Genomic DNA, 18059 nt, shown 5'->3' on the forward strand with positions numbered 1-18059 from the left:
CCACAACTTCTCTGGGCAACCTGGGCCAGTTGCTCGCTACCCTCACAGAAAAGAATTTATTCATAATATCTAATATAAATACAAATATAAACTGGGCACAGAATGGATTGAGAGTCGCCCTGAGGAGAAGGATATAGGGGTGTTGATAGACGAGAAGCTCAACATGAGCCGGCAGGGCGCTCACACAGCCCAGAAGGCCAACCCCATCCTGGGATGGATCACGAGAAGCGTGGTCAGCAGGGCAAGAGAGGGGATTCTCCCTCTTTATTCTGCTCTGGTGAGAACCCACCTCGAATGCTGCGTCCAGTTCTGGTGTCCCCACCATCAGAGGGACGTGGATCTGTTGGAGCGTGTTCAGAGGAGGCCACAAGGATGATCCAGGGGCTGGAGCAGCTCTGCTACGAGGACAGGCTGTAGGAGCTGGGATTGTTCAGTCTGGAAAAGAAAGACTTTGCGGGGAGCTGCCTTTCAATACCTGAAGGGAACCTACAGAGTGTGTTCCCGGAAGACCAAGGAATACTCCCAATTTGCTGCGTTCTTTCCTTTCTTCCTTGGCTCTCCAGGACTCCCATGGTCTTGTGCGCTGACCTGCTCTTTCGTCTTCCTTGCAGAAATGTCTCCTCAGTGGCATGTGGCTTCTCTCCAGAAGATACCCGGGTCCCGCGCTCCCCAGGGGTACAGCGTACGGAATCAGCAGGCCTGGTTTAGAGATCTATCAGGTTGGTGTATGGCTGTGTGGGGTTTTTTTGTTATTTCAAGCTGAAAGGAGTCTTCCATGAGACTACTGATCTACTAGATGTGCATACGTGTCTGAGAAGCATCAGTTTTAGATCGAAAAAGTCCGCTTTTTCAGATGTATCTGATGAACTCAAGGAATTTTGTAGTCGTTGAGTAGCAGGAGCGGAGCTCTGGGAACTTCACTTACCGAACTGTTTAAGCCTGAACTAACTGTAGTTAAACTTCCTCTGGAGAACCATCTTTTCTAATGGCTCTGGAGATGTTTTTCACAGGGCCTTAGAAATGTGTTAGACATCTGGCTGTTTTGAGGGCAAGCTGCTGTTTTTTCTGGTTAGCTTCTGTTTTTTACAACATTGAGGACTTTAGAAGTGACCCTTGGCTTAAGTAAAATGACCCACTGTCTTTGTTTTAATTTAAAGTCTCTTTGGATTCTACAACACATAATGATTTTCTTTAGTCTAGATGCTACGCTTCTGGAGGAAGAAAGGGTTTTATATCGGGTTTCGTGGAGAACATCAAACAGGAATTAGCAAAAAACAAGGAGATGAAAGAAAGCATTAAAAAATTCCGAGATGAAGCTAAAAAGCTAGAAGAATCTGATGCACTTCGAGAAGCAAGGCGGAAATATGTAAGTCTTCCTCATGAATTCCTTTGAAGTTTTCAGTGCCCGATCACCGAGCTCGTTCTGTTCTGAATATGATCTTTCTGCAAAGGCACTGTTGAGTTCAACACGTCAGTTTTTGTGAGAAGCTCTGGGCTGGAAATACTGCTGGGTGAATGGACGCCTTGGAGTGTTTTGTTGTTTGGGTTTTTCTTTAGTGGAAAATCTCCCCAGCAGACCCTTCACTGAATTTCCCGAGCAGATAAAATAACGAGATGTTAAATTTAATGTTGGTGGTATTTAAATACTTGTTTTGCGTTCTTCGAAGGGCTGGAAACACCATTACTTGCAAAAATGAAATGCTGACAGCGGTTACTCAAGTAATGTGCTCCCTAAAATGTAGCTCTTTGCCCTCAGTTAAAACATTAATGCTGTGTGTGATGTGCTAAATTGTTCTTGCGTGTTTTCCATCCTCTTGGCTACATGCAATGTGTCTTTGTTCTTTTTTCCTGCAGAAAACCATTGAATCAGAAACGGTGAAGACTTCAGAAGTGATTAAAAAGAAACTTGAAGAAATAACTGGTACAGTTAAAGAGGTAAACTGCAGCTGTGGAAGGAAGTTTCCCCAAGGCAGTTACGTGTTTGATGTGTGTTTTTCGTGGTGAGGAGGTGCCTGCTGGTCAGCTGCCTCTCAGAGCTTCTGCTGGGTTTGGCGTTGGCTTCCCGGCTGCCCTGGACCTGCCGGTACCCAGGAGCTGGAAGAGTTGGGGAGGGACTGTTGTGGTAGCTTTTGCCACCCTGATGGCACCCAAGTCTTGTTTTTCCGTCCTGCTGATTAGAGTAATTAAATCAGCAGTGACGGAGAACTTGAGAACTTGAGAACTTGAGCAGTGAGTTACAGCCGGGAGGTACTTCGGGAGGCTGAAGTGGTCAGTTAAAGTGCATAACCATTATCTTTTAGTACTGTTGGGGTGCTGTAAGCATCTCTGTTTGCCAAATCTCATTGAAAACCAGGGAAAACCGTTTGGCACTGTTATCCTGGGTTGTGGCTTTTGCAGCCAAAGTGACGTGTGTGAAGGTGTCGGATTGAGAAAAGCGTTTCTGAATTTTGCAGGAAGAGTTGCCGAGCAGAGAGCTGTCTCAACCACTTCCATACCTTCTCTTCAAAAGCAACAAGTACCTGATAGTTCCAAAAGAAAGGGCTGGGGTATTTAACTCTGGCATCATTAGTCCTTCTCTTTGATACCCAGAAAAACATCTGTTTTAAAAATGCGTGAGTGGTAGCTGTTAGAAATTCGTATGGTCCTGTGAGCGGCCAAATCTGTTGTGCACAGAACTGTTGGCTAATGCTGCGGTACCAAGCCACGGTGTCCTGGGAAGTGTGCCCTGTGACACGCGTGTTCATCTTTTCACGTTAGGAGATCTTCAGCATTCACAAAGAAAACTTGTTTTGATTTAAGTTTTTTGCTTTAAATGACCTTTTCTTTCCTGTTTTGCTTTGTTCCAGAGTTTGGATGAAGTAAGTAAGAGCGATATTGGCCGAAAGATAAAGGAAGGCGTGGAAGAAGCAGCAAAAACAGCGAAGCAGTCTGCGGAGTCAGTGACGAAAGGAGGGGAGAAATTAGGCAAGACAGCAGCCTTCAAAGCTTTTTCTCAGGTACGAGACGCAGCTCATTAACATGGAAGTTACGTGCGAGTTTTGTGCTGAGTATGAAACGAAATGCGAAACGCTTTCAGCAAGACCTGGTGAGCCATCGGAACAAGCTGATGAATGCAGGAGCTGCGTTTTGCAGCATTCCTGGAAGAGTGTTAAGTCTGGAGTAGCTGAACTTCCGCTAAAATGTGTTGCTGGAAGAATCGGTTGCTGTGCCGTAGCCCTTGGAAGATGAGGAAGCAGGCCAGGCGAAGCATCAGTCATGTCAGTTCCCCTCGTGCTGTGTTTCTAATGAGATATCATCTGCTAAAGGTCACTTCCAGCCGCAGCTGCAGATCACATTATAACCATTTCTTTCTTTTTCGGTAATGGAACCTGTTATCTTACGCCACCAGCCTCTTAATCTACAAACTGTTCATTCCTTCTGTGAAGCAGGCTGCTACACCAGGCCTTAGAAGCAGGCAGTGATTTTATAGGACCAGAAAGTCATTTTTTTGAGGCTTAAAGATTTGTTTTCCATGTCACTGGATAAACCTTTAGATTCGTTGTCAGATTTAACTGATTCACAGACCTTTGATAGGCTGTGAACGGTGCTTGCGGCCTTGTTATACTTTCTAGGACATCTGTGGAATTTAAAATACTTGATCTGCTGCTTCACAAACCAAATAGATTTTCTCAGAGATTGTAGTAGTAGCCTCATTTGAGCTGCGGTGTTTAGGAGATATTTTATTTGTGTGAGCTAGAGCTAGATGATCTCCGTGGGTGCTTGTGTCTTTCTCTCTTCTCTGCCAGGTCCCTCAGATGGTGTTTTATAGTCAGTAGGAGCAGGCTGAGCTCTGGAGCTTTTCATTTGCTTATCCTTAATTTTTAAAGTCACTTAAATTCCAAGGGGCTTTGCAGTTAGTTGTTGACATCCTGAAGTCTTTTTTCTCCCCTACTTTTGGATACTAGGAACCACTCTTCCTTTCACTGGGGCTTCTCATTCTATCAGCAGTCGCTGCTGGGGGCTGATAAACCTGCCGCCTTCTGCCTCAATTTATTCCAATTTAAACTCGGTGGATGTTATGAGCTGTAAGGTTTGACTGTGTCCTTAGCTTCTACTATATTGTGGTTTTTTCTTCACCACATTTGCTGCCCTAAACTGTTGATGTCTTAAGCAGAAGCCTTGGGACTGGTGTGTTTGTCAGCAAGGAAGCATTTGCTGAGTAAGGGAGAGGAGAACAACCTGCGGTCTCTTACATCTTTTTTCCTTTTTTTTTTTTTTTAATTGTTGGGAAAATGCTGTGGGAGGAAAGGTACATCAACCTAATAGGGGTATTTTCCTTTCAGGGAGTAGAAACTGTTAAGAAGGAAATAGATGAAAGCGTTCTAGGGCAGACTGGTCCTTACAAACGTCCGGAGCGGCTACGAAAAAGAACAGAATTCTCAGGCGAGAGGATTAAAGAGGAGCGAATATTTGAAGCTAATGAGTACGTATTGGATATAATTTGGGATGAATGTTTTCTGGGTGTAATTTGATATAAACTTTAAAACTCAACTGCAGGTGAAGGGTTTTTCAGATCCCAGTGTGGAAGCGAGGCTGCGGGCTGAGGTGTGTCCTAGCAGAGCAGATAAGTCTGAGAGCAAATACCCAGCATAAGCTGCTGTACTGAGTCTTCTGGTAGTGAAACTGGGCCCTTTTCATTTCCCCAGCCCTGACATCCTGCTGTCAAATTACATTTGGCAGGACTCAGTCCCAAGCCCCTTTGCTTTCTGGGATGCCTGACTCCCCTAAGTCGCGTGTCACGTACGCGACGAATCGGCCTCGGGGACGCCGCGGTGATCCTCGTCGGGGCAGCCTCCTTTTTGTTCTCGCTTGGTTGCAAGTTCCTTGTTCACGAGCACCCGTGTCTTCTGCGCTTTTCAGGGAGGCCATGGGCGTGGTGCTGCACAAAGACTCCAAATGGTATCAGCAGTGGAAAGATTTCAAGGACAACAATGTGGTGTTCAATAGTAAGTGTTCCAAAGGTGACGGGGTAGCGCGTTATTTTCCCTGCTCTGATTCTCGCTGGGTTGGATCTGATGCCATCTGGGCGACCGGTCTCAACATAATGCAAATGCCAGCCCTCTCTCTGTTGTTGTAGCTGCTGCCCTGAGGTGCTGTGAAGGGGAGGTGGGTGTAGCTGACAACGGTGCAGCTTTCCCAAGCTGCTCCATCTGGGGCCGGACCCCTCCCCCAGGCAGGCATTGTTACTGTTCGGTCCCTGCTCTCTGTAGGTACCAAAACCTGCTTAAAGAGAACTGAACTCTTTTTTTTTCCATTTTTTTCTGCCCCTAGTCAGATCCACTTTGGCACTGGGAAGAGGCATGGGCATGCAGGCGAGGGCAGGCAGGTCTCTTCTTCCTGGCCTTGAGCTTGTAACAAGGAAAAATATTGTGTCTTCAGGGAGCCTCTTCCTGTTGTCGTCTGCTTAGAACGTGGGAATGTGTAGGACTTTGCCTCCTTTCGGTTTTTATTGCAAAACCTAAAAAGACTGAATGTCTGTCCCACAGTGGGCAATGACTTTTGGTAGTTATCTAGACACTTAATGTTTCTGAAGGCGTAAAGGAGCCTGAGACCAGAACCCTACAACATATCAAAATAATCATTGCCACTGTACTGCAGGGTACATTGAGTAAAAAGGACCATGTAAAAGCCCAGCGTATAACTAATTTTGCATTGTGTTTCTTCCCAACTTCATTTAAAGCGAAGTTCCTTGTGGGGTGTCCAGGAATGGGTTTTTACATCCCATTTGTTAGCTTTCCAAGGAGGGATGCTCAAGAGCTTCTAAAATTCCCCGCATGTCGCATCCTCCACCCCTGTGCCATAGGCACCAGCTCTGGGTCTTCTCCAGATTCCAAGGCCGTGGTTTTGCAGTTCGGGCAGCGCTGCCACTCCAGCGTGTGCTCTCCTTTCGTGTACCACCTCTACCAAGAGCATTCGGTGGTTTTTTGGAAGGAGCATAAGCTTCAGGGCAGGACTCCAGTCATTGACTGATGTGGTGGGAAGAAGCTTCCCTGCAGGGCCCTTTTATCCCACGACTCCCTTCTGCAGTTCTGGTCCATCTGATGGTGGCCAGAGACAGATAATGGGTTGGTTGAGCCCTTCATTTGTTGCAACAATGCCTGCTTGCTTAAGTGGCTTTTTTTATTATTATTTTTTTTATTTCACCCCCCGCCCTTCTTTCTGCCTTTGAGATTTTGCTTTGCTGGAGTTCTCCTTGCCCAGCAATGACTTCTGTAGTTTTGTGACATGCTTGGCTTCCTTTCTTATCAAAGTTGAGAAGTACGGGGAGCTGCTCAGAAACTGCATCCTCGGTGATGTCTTGCATTATATTAAAAATTGGCAAGGTTTAAGGTCTATTCTTGATTCTCTCCTCAGTTTAACTTTCCAGTGTTGGCTTCACGTCCTTGTAGCAGACTGAATCAGGGGGTGCAAACCAGTCTGGTGTATTTTCTGTCTGAAAATCTGCCTAGAAGGTCCAGAGTGTCTGGCAGCTGAAATAAAGAGAAACCATCATTCTCCTAGTGACAGTTAGTGACAGTTAAGAACAAGTCGGGGAGGTGAGGAGAAAAGTAACTGTTGCAGTTGAAACTTGTTAATCAGCAAAGAGATTTCGAAGAGAGCTGGCAGGTTTGATCCGCAACCCGTCGCGTGCTGCTGCCTAATTCGGGAATGTGGTGGAAGGACACTGCTGCTCACGTCTCCTCTCCTTCCAGGGTTCTTTGAAATGAAAATGAAGTATGATGAAAGCGATAACGCGTTCATTCGAGCTTCCAGAGCTGTCACAGACAAAGTCTCTGACTTAATAGGTAAAGTTTCATCATTGCTGTGGAAGTACGTCACTAACCTTTTAGTTCTGGTGCCAGTGACTGTTGGTGCTGAGTCCTCCACGTGTTACTAACCTTTGGGCAGATTCTGGAGCTTTATCCTATTTTTGCATGGGTCATTATCCAGCATCGTGCAGGGTAGCAGCATTGTACAGAATAAATCTCAAGCCTAACTTGGAAGTGTGGAGTCGTTCCCGGGTGGCTCTTCCTTCCCTGTCATCTATAACCAAAGGTCTTGCTCTTGTTTTCTGGTGATGCTTGTTGTGCCACCGATCTCACAGAATTCTTTTATTAGGTGGACTGTTCTCGAAGACAGAGATGTCTGAAGTTTTGACAGAAATACTCAAAGTGGATCCATCCTTTGACAAAGATCGTTTCTTAAAGCAGTGCGAGCGTGATATAATCCCCAATGTCTTGGAGGTAAGGTGGGGGTTAGAGCATGGTGCATTTGGTTTATTTTTTCCTTTTACTACAACAGGGAAAGTTTTTCTTGTAGACTTCTGATGTTAACATGAAAAACTGGGTCAGCATTTGCTTCTCGAGTGTTCAGCTTTGCACAGAACGTGTGATAACCTTGGGAAAAGGAAGTTGGATCCCATGTAACAGTTTAGTTAAAAAACGTATTTCATGGTTTAGCAAACTAGCAAAATTTTATTTTTCTCTGTCCTCAAAAACAACGAACCGTCTTCTCCCGTGAGAAATGGTGTGGGCGTCAGAGAGGTCAGACTGAAGGAGGTAAATGAACAGTACTGGGAAAATGGTGATATCAAATATTGATAAAGGCGAGAATATGACTGGATTCTGAGTGATCTGTAACTGCTTGGGAGGAAGACCAGGTCATGACAAATGATTCGGTGAAAATATTTCTGCCACCAGCCAAGGAAGCACACGGAGCTTAATATTTTTAAAGGCTTAAGTATAAATCCGCTCAGAGGATAGCGCTGGTGAAGGATGTGACGTCAAGTGTAAAGGGACTCACGCTGTAACGGTGTGTCAGAAAAGGCGGGATGAAAGTAGGAGATTTTAAAAAAATAAAACAGGAATTGTTTTGTGAGGTTTGTGTGAGATTGGAAAAATGAAAGCTTGAAGAGTGAAACAAATGCCAACAGAGACCAAAGCGTTATTTTCTCGTCCTGCAAAGCAGCGCGGTGAGTGATCGTATCTCACACTGATACATGCTGATACACACGTAGAGGTGTTTATGGTACTCCTAGTCATGAGATAGCGTTATAGAAGAAATACAAAGTAATTTGATTCTTACGGATACAAACGTCCAAACTGATGTGCGGTTCGGTTTTGTCACTGCTGGCTTTGTGGTGACCGACTCCTGCTTCAGAGCTGGGCCTGGAACTGCACCGTCGACAGCGAAATAAGACAAGAGCTGTCATGGTGAATCTGCTTTTCCTGACACTTCGATGTCACCCCAGCAAACTGCAAAAAATAGGCTCTTGACTCTTGGAAGATAAATTTTTCGCAGGAGAGGGTTTTTCAGACTGTAGGCGGCCAGCTTGCAGATGCCATCAAGTATGAAGATTTATAGGTGTTACATTAAAGAACGCCCTTCCCTGGGTAACTAACTTTGTTTGGAAATCTGTGACATTGCCAGCATCTGTTGTGTTATTAATTCCAGGTGTTTGTTACACCATGTTTTAAAGATGAACCTTTTCACAAGTTGCAGCGTGACTCTTCTGTTAATTTTGTGCCCTGAATATCTTGGAGTCTTGTCAGTCTGCTTCTGGTTTGAACCTCTGCTGCGGTTAGACCCCACCTCCCAGGGTTTCTGGGTTGCGGTTACTGCTGACTTTTGGGACAGGAGGGTTTAAGGTAGCTTTGATGCTAATTATCAAAAGGCTTTTGGTTCTTACTGTTGTTCCTCTTCGAAGCTCTTCTCCTTCTTCAAGGCTTCACGAGATGTAGGATTTAAAGTAGCTTGCTGCTGATAATTTCCACTTGGATATAGGAGATGTTTAAAAATGTTCATTTTTTATTCGGTTTTCCTCTCTTAGGCTATGATCTCTGGAGAGCTTGATATCCTCAAAGACTGGTGCTACGAAGCGGTAAGTAGAGCTACTAAAAATGCCTGAAAAGGTCATGATTCTCCCTGTAAGTAGGTGCATTGTGCTTTCTCGGCTTGCAGGCTGCCCAGCTAACGTGTCTGTGATGTTCCTTACCTGCCGCCCCACGTACCACGTCCACACCATAAACTACCAATGCAGTCACGTGTACGTGCTGGGCTGCTGCAATCACAGAATCACAGAATGTCGGGGGTTGGAAGGGACCTCTGAAGATCATCCAGTCCAACCTTCATCCCAGCACACCCAACCACTACACCACAGCCTCAAGTGCTAGATCTACTGTTTTTTTAAACACCTCCAGGGTTGGTGACTCCACCACCTCCCTGGGCAGCCTGTTCCAGTGCCTCACCACTCGTTCAGTAAAGAACTTCCCCCGAATATCCAATCTAAACTTCCCCTGACGCAACTTGAGGCCATTTCCCCTTGTCCTGCCCTTAGGAATTAGAGAGAAGAGACCAGCACCAGCCTCACCACAGCCTCCTTTTAGGTAGTTGTAGAGTTGTAGTCTGGGTTTGAGAGAAAAGCTGTTTTGAGACAGCACATCGAGTGCTAAGCTCAAAATGCTCCAGTTCTGCGCTGCCCTCCTTGATTTGGGTCAGCTTTGGGAGAGCCTGTATCCCAGGTACGGGGTGAGGAGGTGCAGGGCCGGTTGAGCTGACCCAAAAAGGGATGCTTTTCTGCTCACAGAGTCCAGTTGTCCCTGGAGCCTGTTACACAAACAGCTCCGCTGCAATATCCCAGCAGATAATCCTGGCAGGCCAAAGGGTTGTTTTTTTTCTGAAATTGCAGTATAGATATCTGCAGCCTGGATAATCTCGCTGCGGAAGACTGAATTTTGTTTTGTTTTTACAAAAACTGGTTTTGGGTTTGTACTGGGATCGATTTTCACTGTTGAATTGACTTCCTGAAACAGTGAAAATTGGTTGCAGTTCAGTGATTGCGTTATCATCCGCGTAACTTCATGAAAGCAGATCCATTCCTGACAGCGAAGGTGGACGTTTGTGCTGGTCTTCACTCCAAAATAATTGTGTTGTAGGCAATGCAGAGCCAGAGCTGTTTCTAAAGAATTTAATTACTCAAAGTGAATGTTCTTCGTAGTGAGCACCACCACCAGAGGGCTAGAAAGACACACACTTGAAGAGGCAATTTTTTATATTTAATTTTTCACGATCAACATCTTTGTACCAATGTTGCAGTACGTAAAAGCGAGACATTTAAAGCAGTCTGAAAGTGAAGAAAGTTCTTTATTGGTTCAAGCAGCCTTTGAAATGACAACATAGAATTCTTCTCAAACCTCTAGAGGGGAGTAGCAGATTCATTGCAGTCTATAAGACAAAAAGCAAACCTTTCTAAGCTGGCTCTAGTTAGAAATTAAGCTCCTAAGTCAAGAATCATCCCTAAAATAAGCCAAGAGAGGAAATGAGAGTCTTATAAACGCGAATCCAGGAGATAGGGGCTCTTGAACAGAACCGTACCGCGAGTATTAACTGTGTGATGTTGGTCACTAAGCTGGAATATGAGGCAGTAAAGAGAAAATTATTTAAGGGGCAGGCACGTTGCTGCCTTAGGTGTGGTTTGTGGTTCGTAGAGCTATCTCTGCCTCCTGTCCTCAGAATCCCTGCTCTGTAATTCCCGCTTCGCTCTGGTGACTTTTGCCGGTAAATTCTGTAGGATATATGCGTTTAAATGCTTGTGAGGAAGGTTGGAAGATCCGTGGCAGGAGGGGAGAGGTGGGTGGGAACAGCCTCCTGTTTGTTTGATACCTGCCAAGAGTGTGGTGCTAATGCTGGAAGCAAGGACAAATTCACTGTCCCCAACAACAGTTCTCGATGCATAAATAATGAAGCATATGTGCGTGTGCCTGAAGAGCCAGGAAGCGATGGGCTGCTGCCAGGGGCTGGCTGGGGGTTAGGAAAAGAGCTTCCTTCCCAGGCTTGTTTCTCCTTGTCTGCCGTCAAATCAGAACTGCGAGTGCCACGGCTGTTGCACATACTTGGTTTTCAACGGTGGAGCCCCCGTTTTGGCCATGGGAGGGGGGATTTTTGGTGAGACTTTGGTTATGGGTAGCCCAGAGTGTTTGATGTCACTTGTCGATAGTTTGCAAGGCGTATGTGTCCCGTGTATTTGCAAAAATCTGCCTTGTATTCTGATCTTGTGGTGGTTCTCTCTAAGTGGGAAACCTCTTTTGCTGCGTGAAGAAATAAACTCAGATGTGTAACGTGAGTTTGTTGCTTTATTTAGACTTACAGCCAGCTCGCTCATCCAATCCAGCAAGCCAAAGCCATGGGTTTCCAGTTCCACTCCAGGATTCTTGACATCGACAACATCGACGTGAGTATCCTTTTCTGTAATTCACCTTGGGGTGGATAAATTAGAAGCTCCTGACCCGCAGAGGGGTTTTCCTCTTTGTTCTGACTGCTGCTTTTTTTTTACCTCGTGCCACTCTGCTGTTTCTGCTAATAGCAGAGGACCAGATCACCGCTGCTGGGAGAGCTCCCGGGACAGATTCATCGTGGTGTGATCGAGCCCGAGTTACAGTGTTGTCCTTTGTCTCCTCTCGCTCAGGGCACCGTGGTCTTAATTGCAGGCGTATAGATTGACAGAGGATAATAATAAAGGCAAATAGCACTGACTTGGTGCGGTCTTGAAGGGCTTCGTTGGTCCTTACTCTGGATGAGAACACACAGGGCTTTGGTGACTCAGGGTTGCACCATGCGAGAACGGCTGTTAGAGAGACCTAAGGGCTGCAGTGGGTGGCTCTCGATGAGTGGGGACGTGATGGCAGCGTTGGGGACTCAGCCAGCTGTCTGCTCAGTGGTAATGCTCTCCATGTTCCCCTTTCGTTGAGAGGCCAGCGGTGTTAGTGTTCTACTCAGCAGTGAGTCTACGGCAGGGCTTTCATTCAGTTATGTCTTAGTGTCATCTGTTGCTGGCCCCCCAGTTGCCTTCCAGATCTTTCTTTCCTGCAATGACAAAGGGATCTCGAAGAAATTACAGCCTTTAGTCAGACCTTTCATGCCCCCTGACACGAAGTGGAAGGGGGGCCGTGGAGCCTCTGTACACCAGCGCTGCAGAACACACGTGGAAGTAGCCTGAAATCAGATCAGCTGCTTCCCTTTAGTGTCAAAGGCAGCAGCATCTGGTACGTGTTTCTCTTGGAACCGGGTATTACGGTTTGTCCTGCAGCTGTGTGGTGATATACTCAATAAAATTAGAAGCTGAGTCCATTCAGACGATTGCCGTAAAGCCAAGTTGCGGGGTCGTAGAACAGAGAATGCAGGTGGGGCTGGTTAACAGGAGTCTAACCCCAGCAGTGGTCTGGTCCGAGGTAGGGAGGTGGAGGGTTGGAAGCTTTCAGGTAGAGCTGGGAACGGAGCGCGGTGCTGGAAGGATGCTCTTCCAGGCCTTGGTGGGGGTGGTGGCTGGCCAGATGTTTCACACTTGTGGTCACACCCCTGCAAGACAAGAAGTCAGGAAGAATTCGGCAACCGGCATGGAAAAAACGAGAACAAAAGCTGCTGCCATCGGGGGTTGGCTGAAGGGAGGAGCGCTGAACCTGAGTTCCCTCCATCCGCTGCCCGGTGCAGGAGTCTCTTCTTTTTGGTCCTGCATCGTTAAAAACCTGGAGTGGGTGCAGGAGAGCTGCGGGAAGGTGTGAGGAAGTGCTCTCCAGCAGGAGACGTTGTTTGACCTGTGTAGCCCTACAAAAGAACAGCAGGAACCACGGATCTTCCCAGGGAGCGAGAGAAGATCATCTACAGGGCTCCTTTTCCTGGGGCTCTTTTGCCTTTGGGCTTCTCATTGTCTTTCATCCAGCTGCGTTCAGAGGAAGCCGTTCCTACCTCTTCGCTAACTCTGAACATTAACTACCAACATGTGTTAAACGGGCAGGGAAATTTCCATGGCATCTGGAATTCTCTTGATTATTTTCAGCCGTAATCATACGGTCGAACAAAATTAAAGCTATGGGAGTAATAAATGTGATTGCTTTTTTTTTTTCCCCTAAGCATCTTAGTTAAATCAAAGGGGTTTTTGTGTTGTTAGTGTCAAGGAGACTCGATTTCATTATATGCCAGGTAACATTTTTCCTCTGTGGGTGCTAATTAGAGTAGAGTTGTGCACAGATTCCTGGTCATGGCTGGAAAGACGTGACATTATTAACTTATTTTAGATGCCTGTGTTTTTGCATGAAATTCCTCAGGAAAATTTGCATCTTGGTTGGAAAATTACTGATGGGAACATCCACGGGTACAGTTCTTGCCATGCTGTCTGTATGGCAAGAAAGGGAGATAAAGGGTGTTGTGCATTTAAATTTTCAAGTGCGTTTCCCTGGAGGAGATTTATGGGAGTACGCTGAGTGATCTCATCCAGAAAAGTTCAGTGAGTTTGGAAAAAAACCCACTACCATTTAGAAGATTTAAGGGAATTCGCGTGCTGCAAAGTTGGCAGCATTAAAATGAAAATCAAGTCTTCCAAACATAAGCGTCTGAACTCGTGTCCCAGGTACCTGCTTAAGCACTTTCGTCTTCACTAGGCAGCTCCTGCTTTTAAATTTAATGGAATTCTGGATCCTTTATATCTATTTGGACTATTTATTTGGCTGCCTAAATGTGGTTTGAAGTATGTGACTCGTGAAACGGCATTTCTGAACTTAGTGGAGGAGGAGTGCTGTAAATACTGGCTCGATTAGAGTGGATTTTGGGGGTCACAGTACCAAAAATTAAAGCGATACCCACATCAAAGTCTTGGTGCCTGTAGCCTGGTCGGTGAGCTGGTTCTCCTCCTCCTGCATGCTGCATTCCCACAAAAGAGGCAGAAGGAGGGTTGTAATTTTTTAAGAGCGCAGCTCCAGGAAGCGGAACTTAATTCTCCATTCTCCTCTCTGCATTTCAGTTAATAAGTTCTTTAAATATTTCATGGAGTAAAGTTGAAATAGAGAAAAAAAGTCCTGTCAAAGCAAAAGGTTCTCACCTCAAAGCCTTTCTGCTACTTGGTTCTTTTTTATCTAGTTCAGTACAACTTCATGTCGAAGATTAATTTAAAGAGAAGAATCTTCAGATGATAAACTTCCTTCAGAAAATGTCCTTTTTTTTACGAGCAGGTTGTCTTTTATTTTTGGTTACTAGTTTGGAAGTGATGGAACAGAGCTTGTTCCTATTTCCTAGATATTTAGACTTGGAAAAACGAGGAAAAACTTCACCACAATTGTGGAAAAGCCTTTAAGAAAAATACTTTGTGGTAACATCTACAGCATCTATATTATCAAAGTGGGTGGAAGCTGATTAAAATAACTCGGTTCAGCTCGGGGAGAAGATGGGATTGTTGAGCAGCGGTGTTAAATACTTGATGTTTTTTCCAGTAACCTGCAGGAATTGTTTGTTTTCTCACGGAATTTCCTTTCCTTGCAGCTGGCTATGGGGAAGATGATGGAGCAGGGACCAGTATTAATCATCACTTTCCAGGCTCAGGTCGTGATGGTCATTAAGAACCAGAACGGGGAAGTGGTGGAAGGCGACCCGGTGAGTGACGCTCGTCGGCTGGACGCGGTTTCCTTGGGTCCACTCTTGGTCCGGCTCCACGTGGGTTATTTATTCCTGTCTGACTCCAAGTGTTACGACCCATTAATAGAGAACTATCCTGTACGAGGAGAGCCTGCAAACACCTAAAAGGGAGAGAGGAAGGGATATTTGAAATCCAGGGTGAGGAGAGGAGCTGTGGGCAGTGTTTTCCCTTCCAGTCGCTGCCCTGTGGATGAAACCTCAGCGCGTGCTCGTTAACCGGAGTTAATGACCCAGTGGGCTCGAGGAGCCCTTGTGTTTTGTGGAATAACTCGCTGCGCAGACAGCTCGGGCTCGCATCGTGACCGCACGATGTTGAAGCAGCTTAATGATCTAGAATGGGGGATATTGTGAGATGTGTGGAGCTGGTGGTTTCTACCCGACTCCTGTGAAAATTAATACATATATTTAAGAAATATTGGCTTTTTATAAGCATCCCCTTTAGCCCAGGCCATAAGTTTATGAAAAAAGGGACTAATTTTAATGATGGGACCCATCTGGACTGATTTACAACCTGTCACGTCGACTGCAGGGGAGGACCAGCTGATAGAGTGAGTTCTTGCATTAAATTACCGCATTCCTAGAAGATAGATATTGATGTGATAATTATTGAGCAGAATATCAAAGTCTGTTTGCTGTCTGATTTTTGCGGAGCAGCAATAAATCAAGGAGATGCATTAAAATTCTCCATTGGAAACCAAACTTCAGCTTTAATCAAATGTCAGACGCCGGCTGGCTGGTAACTGTGATTTGGTGTTAAGTGCTGAGCTGCTCCTGCGGAGTATCGAACAAATGACGTTCTAGGGAGCAGGAGCCTCAACCTGCAAACTCTAAATCATGCGCTGGTAATCGCTGCCATATTTTACCTCTTTAGTAGTTCAAGAAGTGAGATGTGGGGGGACCAGGCAGCCTGTGACGGGCTCGGGCTCGGCGTTGTGGCAGTTAACGTAGCGGGTCCCCACCGAGCCACCACGAAATCAATGGAGCAGACTGAATTAAAGGATAAATTCTCGCCTCGCATGTGCAGCCACGATAGAAACCTGCCTTTGGGAGCCCACGCGACGCTTGTTGTTGTGCTTTCTGTCGATGTGTGCAGCGGCACGCGCTGCCCGTTGAGGATTAAGGTGTACCCTATCAATAACAGAAACCCGGCGATGGCTCCGCTTTGGAAACGCAGAATTTTTATGTTTCATCACGTCTCGTTTCCGAGAAGAGAGCTGTGCTGCTTGCTGCGACATCGCCGGCAACTCTGAGCTTGTTGGCCGTTTATCCCTTCAGAAATCCGCAGACTTTCCTCGATGTAGCAGAGCTTCGATGCTGAAGGGTCTCATTAAATTGCCTTTCATACACAGTCTTAGGAAATGGACTTGGAAATCACAAAACCTGTACAAATTAAAGCTCCACTGGCAATGTTAAATCAGTTACGTTACCCACTTCATCTTGAGCTTAGTGGTTTAGCCTCAGGAAAAATCTGTTAGCGTTGCTGGGGCTGGTACATCGATGCTCCATCAGGCAAAAGTTCTCTTGTTTTTCTTCTCTTGTCCTCCCTGCTCTTCCTTCCAACATATCCCAAACATCTGTATGACTCAAGTTTTCAACCTTTTTTAACGCTTCTGAGCAGAGCTGAAGCGAGTTAATCTTCTGAAACGCCAAACAAGAAAAAAAAGCAGCTTTATGATATGCCTGATATGGAAAGTCTCCCCCCACACATTTGTGTACCTGAATTATAACCTCTAAAGATTCACACATTTGAGTAAAAATGTTGTAGTTGAGTGCAGATCTGGGAGCGGAGCCAGTGCCCGGCCCGATCCCTCAGCGATACTTCCTTATCTGAGGGAAATACTTTCCCTGATTAATGGTCAAATGATAAAATCCAAATAACCTTTGGTTTGCAGGATGGATCTGTGATGCCGTGTGGAGCCGGGGCTCTGCTGGGTGGTGCCACCTCTCTCCTGGCAGGGACTTTGTCACTGGTGGCTGTGGTGACTGTTCAGGGACTTGTTTTTAGTGAGCGATAGCCTCAGGGTGTGCTGAGATAAAGCTTTTCAGCCTTATTCACTTACGCTGAGCAGAGCTGCTGGCGTTCTCATTACGTGAAGCAAGGATGGAAAAGCTTGTCGGGCTGGTTTTATATTTCTTTTTTCAGTCTGTAACCCCCCGTATGGCGAAAGCACTGTTTGCACAGCAAAGATTTGATTGCGGATTTAGCGTGTGGTGTGATCTGATTTTCATTGATAAATGTTGTGGGGTTGATTTTTTTTCACTCTGTCTCTCAGACCTGGTGAAGATCATTTCTGGTTAGTTTGAGCTGCTCGAATGGAAGCGTGAGAGGTTTCGCTGTGGGGAGGGGGTGCTGCTCAGAGGCTGATGTGGAAGAGGCAGGAAAGAACCTAAATTTGATGGAAGGTTACAGAGATCAGTACAGCCCGGCGGCTCAACCAATTTGAAACCAGAAATTTGTATTTCAAAGCTGAGGTCAAACATATTGAACTTGGCAGTGGTGGCAGTTAATATGTGTCAGCCAGAGCTATTTGGAAACCCTTGTTCTGGTTTTGGAAGTCACAAGTTTATCCGTGCTAAGTTTCTAACCACAGTCTAGGAGATGTTTCTGGAGCTGTTCTTACTGAGCACCTTCGGACTTAGAACCGGAGAGCAAAACCACCAGAGCAGTCTCTGGAGAAAGGGTGGAGCGTGTGGCCATCAGCTCCGAGCTGGGAGCTCTGACCGTCACGCACCTTCTAATGCCAGGATTTCCCTTCCAGGACAAGGTGCTGCGGATGCTCTACGTGTGGGCCCTCTGCAGAGACCAGGACGAGCTCAACCCCTACGCCGCCTGGAGGTTATTGGACATTTCCGCATCCAGCACCGAGCAGGTTCTCTGAGAAGAATTGCATCCGAGGGCTTCCTGCACCCCCTCCTCCTGAAGCGACGCCGTCTCTGAACTTGCACCAGTCTGCTGGAGGCTGGACTCCGGGGGAAGGAGGCTGGACTGGTGCCTTTTCAGAAGCACAGGCTGTTCCGTGTGCCCTCATTATACCAATCCCTGTAACGAACTGGGCGAGTCTGACGTATCTGCCTTACGCTTTGCTGTGTAGTATCGCACTGTAAGGGTGTACGGTGGGTTTCAACGTGAATGGTCTAAGACACGAGCAGCTGCTGTTGGCTTCTTTATTAACTGTGGCCAAAGGCGGCTGGTTTGGGTCCCCTGCATTTTCCAGTGCTTCCAGTGCTGGACGGAGGTGGGCATCAGAGAGCGGGATGTCACAGGTCAAGTTCCCGTCTGCTGGCATCTTCTGGTGGCCTCAAAGCATCCCTGAAAAGATCTTGGAGGTGCTTTTAAGGCACATTGGGCTTAGCTAAAGTAGATCTCTTGTGCAAAGTTGCACCAATAAGCCTTTCCGTTGCTGCAGTGTCTTGCACTTCACCAAGTCCAATACAATTAGGACGTGGCGTGTGACTCTCTCTGCCGTGGAGCGTGGTCAGGACGGAGGCGTTGGCATCGTCAGGCAGGTGGAGAGGTGGAGTTTGCCGCCGGTAATCGTCGATATCCACAGCTTTGCAGGGGGAACATCATTGTTTGTGGT

The 18059-nt window shown here is 46.3% G+C and overlaps 1 protein-coding gene across 1 annotated transcript; it reads left to right on the forward strand.

The window, feature by feature from the left end:
- Nucleotides 1–614: 614 nt before the first annotated feature.
- TIMM44 (translocase of inner mitochondrial membrane 44 homolog (yeast)) lies at nucleotides 615–17830 on the forward strand. The gene is made up of 12 exons (XM_009873501.1): nucleotides 615–719; nucleotides 1196–1366; nucleotides 1855–1935; nucleotides 2847–2996; nucleotides 4323–4462; nucleotides 4900–4985; nucleotides 6732–6824; nucleotides 7138–7262; nucleotides 8849–8899; nucleotides 11159–11248; nucleotides 14326–14436; nucleotides 17238–17830. The coding sequence occupies exons 1-12, from the start codon at nucleotides 630–632 to the stop codon at nucleotides 17355–17357; spliced, it is 1308 nt and encodes a 435-aa protein (XP_009871803.1). The 5' UTR covers nucleotides 615–629; the 3' UTR covers nucleotides 17358–17830.
- Nucleotides 17831–18059: the final 229 nt, after the last annotated feature.

The sequence above is a fragment of the Apaloderma vittatum genome, unplaced genomic scaffold, assembly GCF_000703405.1.
Source record: "Apaloderma vittatum isolate BGI_N311 unplaced genomic scaffold, ASM70340v1 scaffold18907, whole genome shotgun sequence".
Classification (NCBI taxonomy): domain Eukaryota; kingdom Metazoa; phylum Chordata; class Aves; order Trogoniformes; family Trogonidae; genus Apaloderma; species Apaloderma vittatum.